The sequence below is a fragment of the Macaca fascicularis genome, chromosome 4 (assembly GCF_037993035.2).
Source record: "Macaca fascicularis isolate 582-1 chromosome 4, T2T-MFA8v1.1".
Taxonomy (NCBI): Eukaryota; Metazoa; Chordata; class Mammalia; order Primates; family Cercopithecidae; genus Macaca; species Macaca fascicularis.
The window spans coordinates 36,755,274-36,775,419 of NC_088378.1; the positions used below are offsets into that span (position 1 = coordinate 36,755,274).

The following is a 20,146-nucleotide window of genomic DNA, read 5'->3' on the forward strand; positions in this document are numbered from 1 at the left end:
AAAAAAGAAAGAAAGAAAAAGAAGAATAACATGTAGAATCACTCTGACAAGACCCATATAGAAGAAAGAACTCAGTTTCAGATCTCTCCCATGGTAGGACTCAAACCAAAAAAAAAAAAAAAAAAAAAAAGGAATAAAGAAAGAAAAAAAAAGACCCTTCCAAAAATTTTTTAACCCCATTTCATTTAACAGTTTTCTTGGCCGGGCGCGGTGGCTCAAGCCTGTAATCCCAGCACTTTGGGAGGCCGAGACGGGCGGATCACGAGTTCAGGAGATCCAGACCATCCTGGCTAACACGGTGAAACCCTGTCTCTACTAAAATACAAAAAAAATTAGCCGGGCGAGGCGGCGGGCGCCTGTACTCCCAGCTACTCGGGAGGCTGAGGCAGGAGAATGGCGTGAACCCGGGAGGCGGGGCTTGCAGTGAGCTGAGATCCGGCCACTGCACTCCAGCCTGGGCAACACAGCCAGACTCCATCTCAAAAAAAAAAAAAAAAAAAAAAAGTTTTCTTGAGTTTACTTCATTATAATCTTACTATACTGTTATTCCTCTGTGTTCCCATGTACTTATATAAGCTCTTCCATATTATTTGGCATTACGCTGCTGGTTTAAGAACTCTAAGCTTAAGAACTTTCACATCTGTTTTGTCACTGGCACTCATTTTTCCTTTTTCGGGAAGTAGCAATGGGGGAAACCATTCTATTCCATGCTCTGAACTGAGCATGTGACCTGGCCTGGTCAAGCAGAACATTCTTTCCCCCTGGCTACAGCCATCAGCAAAGGTCAGGTCAGTGGGGCTTCATTCTGTGACTCTAATAGGAACTACTAGGCAACTGGCACTTTCTACTGAAACTGCTAGGGGTCACCTTGCCACCTAAAGGGGAGAGCTTGTTCAAATCACAAGAGGAAAAATGTCTCATGACATCGTTTCAAATCTGTATTCTGATATTTTTTGAGTTGACACTTTATTAAAGAAATTCACTTTTTTACTAAAGCTAGCACGTTTCCGTAACTCAGAAAAGTGAGTTAAGTTTCTGTCACTCACAATCACAGGAGTCCTAATGAATAAGTTCAGTAGCAAGCATCAAGGAGATCCCCCAGAGGCCTGTTTCCTTAAAATCAATGCCATTTATCCCTGTTCTCTACTTACTCAACTTCTGCCATTAGTCACATGCTATGCATTTGACAGACAATAATGGAACCATTGACTTAAAGAACCTTTAACAATAGATTACGAAATCTGTTCAAGCTCCCAAATATAATCAGAAAATGACTTACCCAAAGAGAATTGTAACTCCTCCTGAGACAAACATTCCTGCTACAAACATAAATTTTGCTCCAATATGTACAAGCTATAATAAATGTCAAAGAAGAGTGGTAAATTTATGACTTCTGAAAGTCTATACTGATAGAAACAAATCCACTGTATTGGAAAATATAGGATGGGGGAAGACATGTACAGTTAATATATTATAATTCTTTAATATAGTGACAGTACTCATTGCTTAAAAACATGGAAAGAGTTAAAAATCAATCAAATCTGAGGAGGGAACTGTCAACAGTGGCACAATTTATAAAATTATAACCATGGTTATTTCAGTATCGATGCAAATTCTAGACTAGTAAACTAAAATAATTCATCATATAATTTTTAAAAATTAAGATGTGCATATGAACTTTATACTTACATAGTTTCCAAATACCAAGCATGCCAGCAACTCGAACAAAGCAAAACATCCAAAGATCATACCGATAATCGTATTGCTGGTTCCCTTCTTTTCAGCCTTTAAGTAATAGAAATGGAAACAAAGTTTCAAAGAAAAATTAGCATCAATATGGAAAAATGGGAATAATAGATCAGAGCATCATCATCTTGTGAACTTTATCTGCATATCAGTTTCAAAAAGATTATTCTTTTAAAATAAATGGGGTGGGGAAGGAAGGGAAACTAGTAATAGTTTAGATAGTAAACCATAGTCTCTTACATGAAAATAATTCACTCACCATGCCTATAAAGAATTGTTAGCTTTAGCTGGCAAAAGTCAGAATTAGAGTGTATAAACAAACACAAAAAATGCCTTGGTTAAGGAAATTTGGGCTCTATTGCATAGTCACAGGACCGAGGAAACAGCTGATTTAGACACACTTCCTTTTGGGTATCACATTTAATTATAGGAAACAAACAAAAAACGCTGGCCAGTCTTCAAACTCAAGAATAGGAAGTTCCATGAGTTGGCACATGGGTCAGACCAAGGCCCAATCAGTCTAGGTCTCTGTTTCTGACAGTAATACCAATTACCTGACAGTTTGGAGAAGATAGTTTTCCTTCCTGTCATCAACAACACAGGTGAGAGATGCTCCCCTGACATTCTACGTTCTCCTGAAACAGCCAAGGTAGTTTATCATCCATCAATTACAGTTACTAATGTTTATAGCCTATTCTATCAGTGAGCTCTTAAGATTTGCTACAGGTAATATTTATCCTAAATCTACTTCTTTCGAACTTCAAATGCTACCACTGTGATACACAACTACATTCACATATAAAAATAGAAAGTTTAAAAAACTTTGTCAAGTCCTGGAACTACGGCAGATCCTTAAATCAGATTCTAGCTATAGAAATTTAAGGAATCAAAATATGAGTTTAATTTCTTTAAGATAGGACTGGCCACTTAGCATACTACAAAGGGAAAGCCTGAACTGTCATATATTGACCATCTTGTATATATAAGGCATTGTACCAGCAGTGAATATTTATGGTCAGAAGAGTCCAGTTTAGATCCATCCTTTAGGCAGAGCTTTGGATTTTCGCAAATAACTTCATAATTAATACAGAAATGCACACGTGCACACACACTTTTGCACTCTTCAACATCCATTCTCTACAACCATGATTGCCTTTCTTTACCTTTTCTCTCTAAGTACAATTTACGATAAAAATTTTCTCCATCCCTTCCCATGTAAAGATACTATCATCATTCAATCTTTGTCTTTTTCAAGGATGTTTTTTTCCATGTCAGACTGTGCCTCTTTAAATAAACCATATATTTCTCATAGCGTCATACCACAGGAAGCCAGAGAAGTGAACTTTGTTGTTCTAAGCTAAATTTTAGGAAGGGCCTCTCTCTTACTCTAGGAAAAGTCCTCAGAAATGTCCCTAAGCACTTGGTGGTGCGTGAAGGCAGAGAGGATGGGCCCACAGCTCCACAGTAATGGCTTGGGAAAGATTTAAGCCCCTAATTCTTGGGCTTCATAACTAGCCATTCCCTTTCCATGTACTAATAACCACAGTAAATAACGGTGTGGATACGAGAGAGTTCATTAAAATACCTTTAATGGCACTGTAACAAATGGTTATGCTGTACATCGACTGGAACATGAGGTCTACATTTCTACTACACATGGGTCAGGTTCCTCAAAAAGAAAATGTTGTGAAAGGAGTCAATTAAGGCATAAGAAAAATATTCATGCCGGGCACAGTGGCCCACACCTGTAATCCCAGCACTTTGGGAGGCCGAGGTGGGAGGATCACTTGAGGTCAGGAGTTCGAGACCCGCCTGGCCAGCATGGTGAAACCCCGTCTCTACTAAAAATACAAAAATTAGCCAGGTGTGGTGGCACATGTCTGTAATCCAGCTACTCAGGAGACTGAGGAAGGAGAATTGCTTGAACCCAGGAGTCAGAGGTTGCAGTGAGCCGAGATTGTGCCACTGCACTCCAGCCTGGGTGACAGAGCAAGACTCTGTCTCAAAAAAAAAAAAAAAAAAGAAAAAGAAAAAGAAAAGAAAAGAAAGCAAAAGAAAGAAAGAAAGGAAGGAAGGAAGGAAGGAAGACAGAAAGAAAGAAAGAAAGAAAGAAAGAAAGAAAGAAAGAAAGAAAGAAAGAAAGAAAGAAAGAAAAGAAAGACAAACATTCATTAGTCAAGTTACATTATCAATGCATAATAGTTCCAATAAGTACTTAATTTAGAATCTAGCAGAAAACATATAAATACATATAGCAATTAATACTTACTAGACCCTCATTATGAGCCAGGATCTCTATTAAGTGCCATTTTGCATGGTATCTAACAACAATTAAATAAGGGATGTATTTTTAGCTGGCCTCATTTATAGATGAGGAGAGGGACTTGCAAAGGTTACAAGGTCGTAAGCCATTACAGTTTCCATCGTGTGCATGTTCCCATATTCACTGTGGAAATGGAATGCTGACACAGGATGTGCTAGAACCACATGCTACGGCAGCAGCCAAATGCCATTTTTGGAACACGGATCCTGCTTCACATTAGGAAAGCAAAAACAGCTGTTAAAAGCAATTTCTAGGCCGGGCACAGGGGCTCATGCCTGTAATTCCAGCACTTTAGGAGGCCAAGGCAGGCCGATCACCTGAGGTCAGGAGTTCAAGACCAGCCTGGCCAATATGATGAAACCCCATCTCTACTAAAAAATACAAAACAACTAGCTGGGTGTGGTGACATGCACCTGTAATCCCAGCTACTTGGGAGACTGAGGTGGGAGAATCACTTGAACCCAGGAGGCGGAGGTTGCAGTGAGCCGAGATCATGCCACTGCACTCCAGCCTGGGCATGACGGAGCGAGGCTGTCTCAATAAATAAATAATTAATAAATAAGCAATTTCTGGTTCTCTGACCGAGGATGAGGGTGGCAAGAAAAATGATGAACAGAAGTAGGAATCCCACACCAGAATTTAAGAAAGGCACTGTTTTTCCTTTGCCCAGTTAGTTTAGCTAATAAGAAAGATGGCAGAACATGCAGGAGGAAGGGTGAGGCTTCACCAATGCATTTGTTGACCATAAGATTTTAATCAGAAATGAAAAGTCAAAGCCTGCTCTTGATATTTACAGCTTTTAAAATTAGAATGTTCTCTCTCCTGCCTCTGTCTCCTTTCTTTCTGCCTTCCCTCTGCGAGGCGAGACAAAGTAGCAAATATAAGAAGTCACATTTTGCTCACTTCTGCTTGCCAGCACAATGTCACAAAACCCCTGACTCTGTGACAACATGCAGCTCTTGGGAGGGATGAGTTGAAGACAGAGCAGGATAGAGCACATGGCCCCCCACATCTCTTGCCTGAGCTTTTACATTCCTTAAATGATAAATGCCCCAGCCTTGCCTTTTCATACACATAAGATAACATCTAACAGGGTTGTGATTATGCTTTTATAAACTATTACCAAAGGTACATTCGTAATCTATAACCAGATATACTCTTACACCTAAACTTTGATGTGACCTTGCGCGTACTGAATCTCCACCACCTGTATATGAGGTGGGAACTGAAATACTCAGCCTGTAGTCCTCAGTAAGACTCCTGAATAAAATGAACTTTAATTCTTTAAAAGCTTGACTTTTTTCTTTAGTCAACATTTTCTATAAGCAAAACACTCAGTCAAAAGCTTAAAAAGCACACACCCATAGCCTGGTTTTCCTTTGTCCCTATTCACTTAGAGGAAACTAACGTTAGTTGCACTCACTGAGTTCCAGCTGAGCTAGGAAATGCCCTTCCCACTGGTTGATTCACTTACTCCAATTCTTCTCCATCTCAATTCCACAGGCTCTTATTATTTAAAAAAAAATTTTTTTTGAGACAGAGCCACACTCTGTGACCAGGCTGGAGTGCAGTGGCGCGATCTTGGCTCACTGCAACCTCGGCCTCTTGGGTTCAAGCGATTCTCCTGCCTCAGTCTCCTGAGTAGCTGGAACTACAGGCACGTGCCACCACGCCTGGCTAATTTTTGTATTTTTAGTACAGACAGGGTTTCATCATGTTGGCCAGGCTGGTCTCGAACTCCTGACCTCAGGTGATCCTCCCGTCGGCCTCCCAAAGTGCTGGGATTACAGGTGGGAGCCACTGTGCCTAGCATTATTATTATTATTTACAAATCCCAAGTCTGGCCAGACTGCTTTGTCTTGCTCAAACACCTCTGATGACTGCCCACTGACTAAGTCCTTGACAAGTGCCCTTCTTTCTATCTCCGGCCTGCCTCCTCAGAACCACTGTCTCCTATTAGACCTTACTTCACCCCAGGCTCAAGCCACATCAAGAAGCTGTCTGCTGTTCCCCAGAAACATGCCATTCACTCTGCAATTCCTGTGACTATACCTAGAACACCTCCATCTCTGTTCACTATAAGAATTAACATTTCTTAGGACCCACCTTAGACCAGGTGCAGTGGCTCACACCTGTAATCCCAGCATTTTGAGAGGCCGTGGTGGGCAGATCGCTTGAGCTCAGGAGTTCAAGGTCAGCCTGGGCAACATGGTGAAACCCCAACTCTACTAAAAATAGAAAAAAATAGCTAGGCGTGGTGGCACTGCCTGTGCCCCAGCTCCTCAGGGGGCTGAGGCAAAAGGATCTCTTGAGCCTGGAAGGTTGAGGCAGCAGTGAACCCTGATCATGCCACTGCACTTCCAGCCTCAGTGACAGAGTGAAACCCTGCCTCAAAAAAAAAAAAAAAAAAAAAAAAAAAGGCCCATCTTAAATTTATCCTGAGAGTTCCTTTCAGTACCGCCCTTTCTTCTCCTATCCCCACTCCATGTATGACACAATTAACCATTCTTCTTTCGAGGATCTTATAACATTAGTATGGATAGAGGGAAGCCAGAAGAAAATGATAATGTAAAAACAGAAAAAAAAAAAAAAACAGTCTTATAACATTCTGGAAATCCTTTTCTTAAGGGATATCCAAATCATTGGAACCTTTTCTTTCCCCCATATTTTTTCACTCCCAATGGGTGGACAAGAGAGAACCATTTCCCTGATTTTTTTATTCTACCCTAACACATCCCATGCTTTGCCTGCTCTAGAGAAGGAACTCATTAAACCTCTACTTAATAGAATTGAATTGGGCAAGTCACAGCTTCTGAGACTGTTTCTTCATTTGCAACATGCTGAGATTCTCAAGATTCTGTATGCAGTTGTTGCAGGGATCAAATGGATAAATAAGGGGTAATGTGTACTAAAAGCCAGAGAGCACTGTATGAGTACATGGCAATATTGTTCCTTTAGCAGAGAAGCCACTTTATCTTCTTTTGTATCACACAGAACGAAGGACTACATGTTTTAAAGGCAGCTGGAGGACTATGAAGCCGCCACTGCACTGTGAACCAAGGATCTGGCAAAAAGAACAAAATAAAACACATGGATATGTTGTCTACACTCCAAGCCAGTCATATTCATTTCATACTATATCCTATTGACATCTAGAATCCAGTTGGACTTTCTAGGGATTATAATCTTTGAATCTGTGTCAATAAATCCTAACGCCATATAAAAGGCTATGCCTAGAAGGAACAAGCCCTATTAATCAGAAATTCCTCCCTTACATAAACATTGCTGCTAGAGTCCATAAGAAATTCAAGTTAAAAGAGGGAATATGGAGTGGGGCAGGGGCTGGGCATGGTGGCTCACACCTGTTACCCCAGCACTTTGGGAGGCCAAGGTGAGCAGATCACCTGAGGTCAGGAGATCGAGGCCAGCCTGCCCAACATGGCAAAACCCCACCTCTACTAAAACTACAAAAATTACCCAGACGTGGTGGTAGGCGCCGGTAATTCCAACCACTCGGGAGGCTGAGGCAGAAGAATCACTTGAACCAGGGAGGCAGAGGTTGCAGTGAGCTGAGATCGCAACATTGCACTCCAGCCTGGGCAACAAGAGCGAAACTGTCTCAAAAGAAAAAAAAAAAAAAGGAAGCGGGGACAGGAATCAAAACGTCCTAATTCTAAAATGTGGATAAAACCTCAAGAAAATAGTTACTGTCTTAACACAGACCTATTGCAGTGATATTTGAATCTCAGTTATTCAGTGCACTCCTTTTTTTTCAGTTGCAGAAACCAAATAAAGATTAATCAGACTACAGGGTAAGCAAAGTAATTCTCAGAAGATCAACTACTTTTAGGTGAATTACCTCCCAAGAAGATGTTCTTTCTGACTGGATTTTTTTTTCCTGGTATCAAGCATTCTATAAGAAGTATTCTGTTGGCTGGAGTTCTATACACCATCTGTCCTATATGTAGATTTTTACATTTTATATACTATAAAATAAAATAATTCAAACGGCTTAAAAAAAAAAAAAGAAAGAAAAACAGAGCTCCTAAGTGAAGGGGTGGCCTGCCCCTCCACACCTGAGGGCGTTTCTCATTAGGTGGAAGGAGAGACTTGAGAAAAGAAATGAGACACAGAGACAAAGTATAGAGAAAGAAGAAGAGGGCCCAGGGGACCGGCGCTCAGCATACAGAGGACCCGCGCCGGCACCGGTCTCTGCGTTCCCTCAGTATTTATAGATAATTATCTTTACCATCTTAGAAAAAGGGAAGTGGCAGGATAATAGGATCATCATAAGGAGAAGGTCAGCAGTATGACATATGAATAAAGATCTCTGTGACATGAATAAGTTTAAGGAAAAGTGCTGTGCCTTGATATGCATATGCAAACATCTCCATAAACCTTTTTAGTGCATAAAGAGCAGCATTGCCGCTAGCACATCCCACCTTCAGCCCTAAGGCGGTTTTCTCCTATCTCAGTAAACAGAACAATCGGGTTTTACACCGATGTTCCATTGCCCAGGGACAGGCAGGAGACAGATGCTTTTCTCTATCTCAACTGCCAAGAGACCTTCTTTCCCCTTATACTAGTCCTCCTCAGCACAGACCCTTCACGGGTGTCAGGCTGGGGGACAATCAGGTCTTTTCCTTCCTACGAGGCCATATTTCAGACTATCACATGGGGAGAAACCTTGGACAATACCTAGCTTTCCTAGGCAGAGGTCCCTGCGACTTTTGGCAGTGTACGTGTCCCTGGGTAGTTGAGATTAAGAGAATGGTGATGACTTTTCACAAGCATACTGCCTTCAGGCACTTGTTTAACAAAGCACACCCTGCACAGCCCAAAATCCAGTAAACCTTGAGTCACCACAGCACATGTCTCTTGCAAGGACAAGGTTGGGGGTAGGGTCACAGATTAACAGCATCTCAAATACAGAACAAAATGGAGTCTCTTATGTCTACTTCTTTCTGTATAGATACAGTAACAGTCTGATCTCTCTTTCTTTTCCCCACACTAAGGATTTAAAAATGTCTTACCTCCTTGGGGAAAAAGGGTCCAAGTATAGAATAGCACATCATGGAACCTAAGTTCATCGAAGCTGCCGATATCAGTACAAAAACCTGTTCTCTCGAAAGCCACCTGGGAGTCTCTCCTGCACTTCCTGCAGGATCATCACCTTGAATGCAAACATGCAGCAATTAGCTATATAATTGAGACTACTCATCAAAGTACACAAATGTGATTTCTGTGCACATGTGTTGCACTCTGAAGATATTATTTGCTGAGCTTAGGGCTATTTTGAATATAGCACATTTGATCAAACGGAACACGATCCTTGTACATTACTGCAGTTTTGAAAACATACTGCTTTTATTTACATACTATTCTTTACTAGAATTTAAATGCAGAAATCATCAAGCTATCTGATCTGTTTCGCCTTCACTTTAAAGTCTGTTTCTCTGGTCTTTAATAACCCTTCAAGAAAGATGAGGTGGCAGGGTGATCTCCAAAGGGTGATGCTCTCTGAAGCATAATGTCCTTATTTTCTCAAGTTACTTGAATCATATGCTACATGAACTCAATGTTTCAAGCATGTAATGTTAACTTATTAAGATTTCTGGCCGGGCGCAGTGGCTCACGCCTGTAATCCCAGCACTTTGGGAGGCCGAGGCAGGCGGATCATGAAGTCAGGAGATAGAGACCATCCTGGCTAACACGGTGAAACCGCGTCTGTACTAAAAATACAAAAAAATTAGCTGGGCACGTGGTGGCGGGCGCCTGTACTCCCAGCTACTCGGGAAGCTGAGACAGGAGTATGGCGGGAACCGGGAGGCCGAGCTTGCAGTGGGCGGAGATCGCGCTACTGCACTCCAGCCTGGGCGACAGAGGGAGACTCTGTATCAACAAACAAACAAACAAACAAAAAACCCACAAAGATTTCTCAGGCAATATTGAAGTCAAATGAAGTGTAAGTAGGAGAAAACAAGCGAAATCATTCAGCTGGTGAATTAATATTTACAATGGTATGCTTCTGGATAGACAAGTCCCAAAATTCACAAATCAATACTTTTCTTACCCTAATTACTAGTCTTTTGCATCAGCTAATTTAACACTTATTTCCAGGGCTAAATTGTCATTTAAAAACACTAAATCAATTACTCAGAGTTCCAAATATCCAAGCAAATCCATCAGCCATTTATAAATTAAACTGTTTTTAGGAAAAACTTAAGAAAAATATATTTGCTTTGCTCTATTTGTCAGAGGTTGCCATTGCAGTCCAGAAGGAAAAAAAAAAAATCTGTGCAATATGAGGAAGTCTTATGAATCTTTGTACATTGTTTGTAGTAGATGAGAAAGGGAAATGAAAGTTAAAAACAAAGGCAACAACACTGGGTACTTGAAAGGTAACGTTTTACATTTGCCTAATGGCATACTTATTTGAATGCATTAAACACACAGTACTTAAAAGCAGAGGCATAGGTTAGAAAGTCATTAGATACCGTGACACACATCCAGTCCTGGAACTTTGCCACGTCCAGAGAGAAAAGAAACGCTGGCCCGAACCCCACGATCAGGCCCCCGCCTTTTCCAATCTCTCGGAAAAGAATCAAGCTAAAAGCAATTCAGTCGTTGCTAAAGAGACAGGCCCGAAGCCGCCGCTGGGCTCCGGGCTCCCGGCCACGCAATTCATGGTCACCTCCTGGTGCGCGTGGGCCCTCCAGGTCACCCGGCGCGTCCATCCCCGGTGCGTGGACTCCTGCGCCCCACCTCCCAGGTTCAAGCCACGTCCTTGGACTCGACCTCCAAGGAGCCACTGGCACTCCGGCGGGCGACTGCTGCTCAGCTGGAACCTGGCATTCCCGACTCCCTGTGGGCAGCGATCCGCCCAGCCCGTAGCTCCGCAAAGCCTTCCAGGACTCTGAGTCCCCGGGAGGCGGCCGGGGGCGGGGCAGGGGTGGAGCAAGGCTCCTTCTTTTTTTTTTTTTTTTTTTGCCCCCCCATTATCTTAATACACCACCTCAGCTGCTATATCATGGTGTCCTTTTTCATTCTGTGAGAGAGAGAGAGTGAAAAAAGATGAGTCTATATTCCATACAGTTGTACCCCCCTCTATCTTAAAATAAGTTCCATTTATTCCTACGAAAGGAAAGAAAGGAAGCTTATGTAGAAATAGAAAATGTAGGGAGTACGTCAACTGAAAGACACAAAAGTGAATTAGAAAATTAGGTTTATACAGGCCCTTTGAAGGAGTGAATTATTTTTCACAGTGGGTAAATGCGGTAGTGTTCGTAATTATTGAAGCCAGACACTATTGAACTGGAAATGAATTAACCAATATGAAGCACCTGTAGTCGAAAAATACTTGCAAGAATACTAACGAAGCATGGTGAAGTGGCTAGGAGTGCGACCTCTGGAGGCAGGTGCCAGGGTTTCAAGTCAGAGCACTTACTGGTTGTGTGTAACTTTGGATGACAAGGTCAGTTTCTCTATCTGTACAACTGAGATTCTAATGTTTACCTTGTAGGGTGGCTGTGAGCATTGGCGATAAAGTGTGTTAGTAGCTAGCACATGAACATGATGGCTACTACCTTACTCTCACACTCACAGTTTTCTTGCACAAAAAATAGGTTTCACTTATTTTCACCTTTTTTACCATTTGGGAAGTGTTAAATCTTGAGGACTAGGACTAGCTGGGCGCAGTGGCTCATGCCTGTAATCCCAGCACTTTGGGAGGCCTAGGTGGGCAGATCACCTGAGGTCAGGAGTTCTAGACCAGCCTGGTCAACATGGTGAAACTCCGTCTGTACTAAAACTACAAAAAAAAAACCAGTAGCTGGGCGTGGTGGCGGGCACCTGTAATCCCAGCTACTCAGGAGGATGAGGCAGGAGAATCGTTTGAGGCAGAGGTTACAGTGAGGCAAGATCCCAAAGAATTGTGTGAGGGTGGCTTTATCAACTGAGAATCTGCCTCAGATCCACTGTACAAGGTTGATTCCAATACATGGGATGGTGGATAGTAAATTTGTAATTACTGGGCCACTTCACTCCAGCCTGGGTGAAAAAGTGAAACTCCTTCTTAAATAAATAAATAAATAAAAGTTTAAGGACTGGGAAATTCTTGATATGAAGCCAAACCAAAAGACTGAATTAGCACTTTGTGCCAGGCATTATCAATTTAAAGATGAATGAGCCCCATCCAGACTCTGCCCTCAAGTAGCACACCTTCTAGCAGATGAAATTCACACTAATAATCTACTATAATGCAATCAGTTGTATACAGACATATTGCAAGAACCATTTACTTTGGCAAATGGGTCCTGGATGACTTTCTGAGGAAGTGATGTTACCTTGTTTCTTGAAGGTTATGTAAAAATTCCCCAGTGGGCGAGTTGTGAAGGAGAACCTGGAGAACCACTCTGAACAGAAAGTTCCACTCTAGGCCGGGCGCGGTGACTCACACCTGTAATCCCAGCATTTTGGGAGGCCCAGGTGGGCGGATCACGAGGTCAGGAGATCGAGACCATCCTGGCCAACATGGTGAAACCCCATCTCCACTAAAATACAAAAAATTAGCCAGCGTGGTGGTCCACGCCTGTAGTCCCAGGTACTCAGGAGGCTGAGGCAGTGGAATCGCTTGAACCCAGGAGGTGGAGGTTGCAGTGAGCCGAGATCACACCACTGCACTCCAGCCTGGCAACAGAGCAAGACCCTGTCTAAAAGAAAAGAAAAGAAAAAAGAAAAGAAAAGAAAAGAAAAGAAAAGAGAAAAGAAAAGAAAAGAGAAAAGTTTCACTCTAGCAAAGGTTCCCTAAAGTAGCCTTATGTAATCTTTATGATCTAACCCCTGACAGCTTCTCCAATCTCATTTAACTCTATGCTTTCTCTTCAATCTAACATCTGTAGAGGAAAATTTTCTTGAACGATTTATTTGATGATTACATTTCCTCTTTTATTTTCTTTCTGGACTGTGCTTTATGTGGATGTTGGGTCACCCAAACTGGTCCTCTTACTTATTTCTCTTTTTCTTCTCTCTCTTTTTTTTTTTTTTTAGACAGGGTCTCACTCTGTTGTCCAAGCTACCACTACCATGATACTATCATGGCTCACTGCAGCCTCAACCTCCTGGGCTCAACTGATCCTCCCACTTCAGCCTCCTGAGTAGGTGGGACTATAGGCATGTGCCGCCACGCCTGTCTAGTTATTATTTTTTCTTTTTTTCCCCTCCATCTTATAGGAAGTATCCCTAATTATACCTTGCCATCTGAATTTTTGCCAACCGAATCTTGCCAACTGTATCTTGCCAACTGAATGTTTCATTTCTGTTGCCATCTATTTCCTTGTATCTCCATTCTCATTCCTCTCCCCATTTGCAATCATTCTTGCACGTTTAATGCAAATCTTGTTCTTCATGTTCTCAAAAAGAATCTGTGTTCTTATGTGTCCATCTATTTTTAATTTACATCAAGGCTATTCATATCCCTATCCTACTCTCTTCCTCTAATCTCTACCTGTCATTCTCCCTTCAGATCATCAATTTTATAATCAAATATTATTACTGTGTTCGTTTTCTGGGGCTGCTGTACAAATCATCACAAATTTGGTAGCTTAGAACAAGGTCCTGGAAGCCAGAAGTTCAACATCAGTTTCACTGAGCCAAAATCAGGTGTCAGCAGGATCATGTTCCCTCTAGAGGCTCTAGGGAAGAGTCTGTTTCTTACCCCTTGAAGCTTCTAGTGACTGTTGGCATTTTGTGCCGCATCACCCTAATCTCTGTCTCTGGGATCACTGGGCCTCTTCTCTTCCGTGTGTAATCTTCGTTTGCCAGTCTCTTGTAAGGATATTTTGAATGAATTTAGGGCCCACCTGGATAATCCAGGATGATCTCTTCATCTCAAGTTCTCCAATTTAATCACATCTGCACAGACCCTTTTTTTCATATAAGGTAACATTTACAGGCTCCAGGGATTAGGATGTGGATGTATCTTTGGAATCCATTATCAGCCTACCACAATTATCTATTCATAGACATATATACACATATAGAGTATTTTTTTCTTTGCAAACTAAAATGGAGTAATAGAGTCTTTGTTTAAATGCCACCGCCTCAGAGAAATTCACTTTTTATTATTTATTTATTTAATAATAGAGACGAGGTTTCACCATGTTGCCCAGGTTGGTGTCAAACTCCTGGACTCAGGCAATCCATCTGCCCTGGTTCCCCAAAGTGCTGTGATTACTGATTACTGCCGTGAGCCACCACACCTGACCAAGACATTCATTCTTTTTTTTTTTTTCTTTGAGATGGAGTTTCACTCTTGTTGCCCAGGCTGGAGTGCAATGGTGCCATCTTGGCTCACGGCAACCTCCACCTCCTGGGTTCAAGCGGTTCTCCTGCCTCAGCTTCCCGAGTAGCTGGGACTACAGGCATGTGCCACCATGTCTGGCTAATTTTGTATTTTTAACAGAGATGGGGTTTCTCCATGTTGGTCAGCCTGGTCTTGAACTCTCGACCTCGGGTAATCCACCTGCCTCAGCCTCCCAAAGTGCTGGGATTATAGGCGTGAGCCACGGTGCCCAGCTAAGAAATTCATTCTTATCCCCTTATCCAAATACAGCCCCAGTCATCCTTTGTCCTTTCACCTTTCTATTTTTCTTCCTAGCACTTCTATCAGTCAGGGTTCCCTGTTGCTAATTTAAAAAAGCAACGTTGGCTAATTTAAGCAGAAAATGAATTTATCATTGATTATTAGGTAACACATAGCATCATCAGGAGGATCACGCATACCACTTAGAGGCTAAGTGCCTAAAGTCACACCACCTAAGTAGTCCAGTATGCATAGCACTGCAACCCTGCTGGACGTACATCTCCAGCACATGCTGCCAATACCACTGGAGCCAGGTATAAGACATTGTAGTTAGAATATCATCCCCACTCCTCAAGAATGCTGCCACTCTCACCAGAAGAGGTTTTAGGTGGTGCTGGCTTCTTCCACTCACTTGCTTCCATTGCATATCAAGACCCGACGTGTTTGAAGTCAGGCAGTAAAAAGTGTCCGACTACGTTCTTCTTTTCAAGAGTGGTTTGAATATTTTGGTACTTTGAATTTCTAGAGAAATGTCACAATTAGCTCTCATATTCTCCAAACAACCTGGTGGAATTCTTACTGGTATTTGTTTGACTCCATGTATCAATTTGGGGAGAACTGATATTGAATCACTATTAAGCTTTTAATCCATGAACACGGTATATCTCTCCAATTATAAAGATATTTCTTTCATAACATTTTCACATTTTTCACGGTGTAGGTATTATATGCCTCATGTTAAATTTATTCCAAAATACCTTAGTTTTAGAAGCTAGTAAAAATGGTATTTTTACATTTAAATTTCCAACAATTTGCTGATTATATATAAAAGTAAATGAACTTTTGTATGAATATGGTATCCTGCAATCTTGCTAAATTCCCTCATTAGTTCTAGTCATTGTTGTATAGATTCTATTAGATTTTCTACATAAACAATTATGCCATCTGTGAATAGAGTTTTACTTCTTCCTTTTTGAAATGTACGCTTTTGTTTCTTTCACTTATTCTATTGCACTGACTAGGATGCCCAGTAAAATGGTGAATAAATGTGGTGGGAATGAGTGCCTCACTTTGTTCCCAATCTCACAGGAAAAACACTTGGTCTTCCACTATAAAGTACGAAGTTAGCTGTAGATTTTTCACATGTGCCTTTCAGAAGGTTAAGGATGCTACCTTCTATTCCTAATGTGTTGAGAAATTTTAAAATGAATTTGTGTTAAATTTTATCCAATAGTACTTCTGTGTCTATTGTACATGGTTTTTCTTCTTTATTCTGTTAATATAATAAATTATACTGATCAATTGTCTAATGTTAACTGTCTAATGTTAACCTTGCATTCTTGAGATAAATCTTGCTTGGTCAAGATGTATTCTCTTTTTTATATATTGCTGGATAAATTTGCTAATATTTTGTTAAAGATTTTTTTGTATATGCTTATGAGTAATGTTGATCTGTAATTTCTTTTTATTTTCTTTTGTCAGGCTTTGGTAGTAAGTAATTCTGCACTCATAAAACAAGTCAAAAACTTCCCCTCCTCCAGTATTAACATGTATTAATTTGAGAAGATAGTCTACTTACATATAAGGTAAGTATTGATGGGATTGGGTTTACGTCTACCATTTTACTATTTGTCTTATATCTTCCCATCTGTTTTTTATTCATTTGTTTCTTTTTTTTTTTAACCTTATTTTGGCTTATTTGGGAAAAAAATATTTTGAAATTCCATTGCAATTTATATGTTATCATTTTAGCTATATTTCAACTATTTTTAGTCGTTGCTTAGGGATTACAATACACACATTCTTAACTCTCCTGGTCCACTTAGGGCTAATATTGTAGCACTTCATGTAAAATGTAAGAACCTTGCAGGTTGTTAGACTCATAGAGACGGCCTTACCCAGCAGCCACCTCTTCTCCCTTCATCCTTCATTCTTAGTTGTCATACGGATTATATCTATGAAGACACAAAGTTCATCACGCAATATTATAATTTTTACTTTAGCCATATGTACTGTTTAATCAAAAAGAAAAATATTCTGAAATTTACTCACATATTGACCATTTTCAGTGATCTTCATTCCTTCTGGAACATCTAAATTTTCCATCTGGTATCATTTTTCTTCAACATGAGCAACTTTCTGTAACATTTCTTCAAGTATGAATCTTCTGGTGATTAGTTCTGTTAGTTTTTGTTTAGCTCTGAATGTCATCATTTTGTCTTCGTTCTGGAAGGGCCTTTCATTGAATATAGAAATATGGGTAAAAAGTTGTCTTTCAGCCCTTTCAAGATGTGATTCTGTTATCATTTGGCTCCTATCTTTTGAGAGAAATTAGTGGAATTTTGTATTATTGGTTTCCTGTATGTAATATGTCTTTTTTTCCTCCTAAATGCTACTGTAATTTCATCTTTGAGTTTTAATATCTCACTTATGATATGCCTAGGTGTGTATACGTGTGTGTATTTATTCTTCTTGGGGTTCACTGAACTTCTTGAACCTGAATTTATGTGTTTCACCAAATTTGGGAAGGTTTTGAATATTGTTTTCTTTCTCTCTCTCTCTCTTTTTTTTTTCTTCGAGATGGAGTTTCGCTCTTGTTGCCCAGGCTAGAGTGCAGTGGCGGGACCTCAGTTCACTGCAACCTCTGCCTTTCAGGTTTTAAGCACTTCTCCTGTCTCAGCCTCCTGAGTAGCTGAGATTACAAGAATGCTCCACCATGCCCAACTAATATTGTATTTTTAGTAGAGACGGAGTTTAACCAAGTTAGTCAGGAGTTCAACTTGGTTAACCAAGTTTAATCAAGTTGAACTCCTGACCTTATGATCCACCTGCCTCAGCTTCCCAAAGTGCTGGGATTACAGGCATAAGCCACCGTGCTACCCTATGTATGTGTAATTCAGGGTTCAGCCAGAGATTGAGGCAGAGTATACATGGAAAATTTTGGTTTTCCCCTCTCTGGCTCTCTCCTTTCTAGGATTTCCCTACTTTCTTCAATTTCCAGTGCCATGGTTATTCTAAACTCTTGTGATGGTTAATACTGGGTGTCAACTTGATTGGACTGAAGGATATAAAGTATTGATCCTGGGTGTGTCTGTGAGGGTGTTGCCAAAGGAGATTAACATTTGAGTCAGTCGGCCGGGAAAGGCAGACCCACCATTAATCTGGGTGGGCACAATCTAATCAGCTGCCAGTCTGGCTAGAATATAAGCAGGTAGAAAATGTGAAAAGAGAAACTGGCCTAGCGTCCCAGCCTGTATCTTTCTTCCATGCTGGATGCTTCCTGCCCTTGAACATTGGACTCCAAGTTCTTCAGTTTTGGAACTCAGATTGGTTCTCCTTGCTCCTCAACCTGCAGATGGCCTATTGTGGGACATTGTGACTGTGTGAGTTAATACTTAACAAACTCCCCTTATATATATGGTTCCGGTGCGGTGGCTCACACCTGTAATCCCAGCACTTTGGGAGGCTGAGGCGGGTGGATCACCTGAGGTCAGAAGTTTGAGAGCAGCCTGGCCAACATGGTGAAACCCCATCTCTACTAAAAATATAAAAATTAGCCAGGCATGGTGGTGCATGCCTGTAATCCCAGCTACTCAGGACGCTGAAGCAGGAGAATCACTTGAACCCAGGAGGCAGAAGTTGCAGTGAGCTGAGATCATGCCATTGCACTCCAATCTGGGCAACAGAGCAAAACTCTGTCTCAAAAAAATACATATATATACTATCTATATATAAATATTTTATATGTTATATATGTATATGACATATATACATATATATTTTATATGTTATATATGTATATGACATATATACATATATAATATATAACATATAAAATATATATAACATATATAATATATAACATATATAATATATAACATACATAACATATAAAATATAATATATATTATAATATGTTATTTTTTTATATATGTATAAATATATATATTCCATTAGTTCTGTCCTTCTAGAGAACCCTGACTAATACAACTCTGTTCTCTGGTTTTTAAGGCATTACAACTGAGGAACTCTATTAGTTGTTCCATGTAGCACTGACTAAGGGTGTCCTCATGCTAACACTCATAAAAATGGAAAATAAGCCAGTGTCATTCCTTCCTCTCGGTGTTGGTCCCCACAACTATCCCCAAATTCTGTCACTCTCCAGTGTCTTCAGGTAGTTATTTTTTGTTTTGATACATTTTCAGAGTTACCTTAGTTATCTGTAAGAAGGATAGTCTTGCAGAACCTCCCACTAATTAATATTTGTTGTATTTTATTAAACTAATAATCTGTGATGAATTGAGTGAAAAATCCTCAGATAGATAGTCATTTTGTAAAGCACTGCCTTAAGAGACTTTTGATGAGGTCCTATAACCAAGACCCCTGGAACTATTACATTCCTACCATTCCCTAGACCTGACTGCTCAAACAAACCGTTCTATTCTTACTATTCCCTAGACCTGGCTGCTCAAACAAACTGTTCTATTCTCTGAGCCATCCAGTACATTTCCAACAAATTCATTTTAAAATGTTGGCCACAGCTCATTCTGCCGCTTGGAAAGAATTATCACTGATACAGTATTATTCAAATCTCCTACAATGAACATGCTTACTGATTCTAATATTTAAAAAGCCATAGCTGTTATTTACAAATGAAGACATCATCTGTAAGTTGGAGACATAGGAGGGAAGCGGGCATTAACTACAGCTCATAGTCATGTGGATAAAGTCAAGTAAAATCAGAAAACTAATATAGCAGACAGCATAGATGTTCAACATTTACTAACAGTGAAAATTGTTTGAAAATAATGATGTAGAATACTGAAACCGAAAAAGTGCTTAAAGGTATCTCGTATAATTGCCTACTTCATTTTGCAGATGAAGTACCTGAGATCCAGAGATTGGAAGTCTCTTGACCAAGGCTACAGAGTCAGAAAATGGTAGAGAGGAGAATCTACATCGAGTCCTAGAATCACCAGTCTGCCCTTCACATTCATTTGTAGTGTTAGAACCAGTTATAAAAATAGGACTTTTTTTTTTTAAATGTAGTTTCAGTTATAAGGATAGGAGTGGTACTGACTTCATTCTAATGATTCCCTAATAAGAAGTGCAGGCATCAAATACATTTTAGAGCATCAGGACCCATTTTCAAAAGAAACGTTGCACAGATAACAGCAGAGGAAGCAGCAGAGAGGGCTGGAGTCTCACCCACACAAGCCCTCTTTGTATCCTAAGGGAATCAATTTAATGTTAATTTAAGCTTTGCTCTACCCGCCACTACTCTTTATTTCATTTATAAATTACTGTGTAGCGGCCAGGTGCAGTGGCTCATGCCTGTAATCCCAGCACTTTGGGAGGCTGATTCGGGTGGATCACCTGAGGTCAGGAGTTTGAGACCAGTCTGGCCAATGTGGTGAAACCCTATCTCTACTAAAAATACAAAAATTAGCCAGGCGTGGTGGCAGGTGCCTGTAATCCCAGCTACCCGAGAGTCT

At 40.6% G+C, this 20,146-nt stretch overlaps 1 protein-coding gene and 1 long non-coding RNA gene across 18 annotated transcripts in view; both read right to left on the reverse strand.

Annotated features, from left to right (window-relative positions):
• SLC18B1 (solute carrier family 18 member B1) overlaps nt 1-10,987 on the reverse strand; it is a 30,092-nt gene extending 19,105 nt beyond the window's left edge. For 5 of the 17 annotated variants that reach the window (XR_012433444.1, XR_012433443.1, XM_005551866.4 and 2 more), the window contains exons 1-4: nt 10,764-10,987; nt 9,103-9,242; nt 1,690-1,785; nt 1,280-1,353 (exon numbers count right to left, since the gene is read on the reverse strand). Coding sequence is in view for 10 of the 17 variants with exons in the window: in XM_005551866.4 (XP_005551923.1) it covers nt 1,280-1,353; nt 1,690-1,785; nt 9,103-9,242; nt 10,764-10,806 (353 nt within the window). In the remaining 7 variants the exon portion in view is untranslated. Of the gene's footprint in view, nt 1-1,279; nt 1,354-1,689; nt 1,786-2,300; nt 2,382-3,331; nt 3,557-9,102; nt 9,243-10,566 lie in introns of those variants that run through there. The other 12 variants (XR_012433447.1, XR_012433446.1, XM_074037065.1 and 9 more) reach the window with 6 other exon arrangements.
• A 3,791-nt stretch (nt 10,988-14,778) lies between these two features.
• LOC141410055 (uncharacterized) lies at nt 14,779-16,887 on the reverse strand. Its single transcript, XR_012433450.1, has 3 exons — nt 16,704-16,887; nt 16,550-16,606; nt 14,779-15,173 (listed from the first exon to the last, which is right to left on the reverse strand). It is a non-coding gene; the product is annotated as an uncharacterized lncRNA (long non-coding RNA).
• Nucleotides 16,888-20,146: the final 3,259 nt, after the last annotated feature.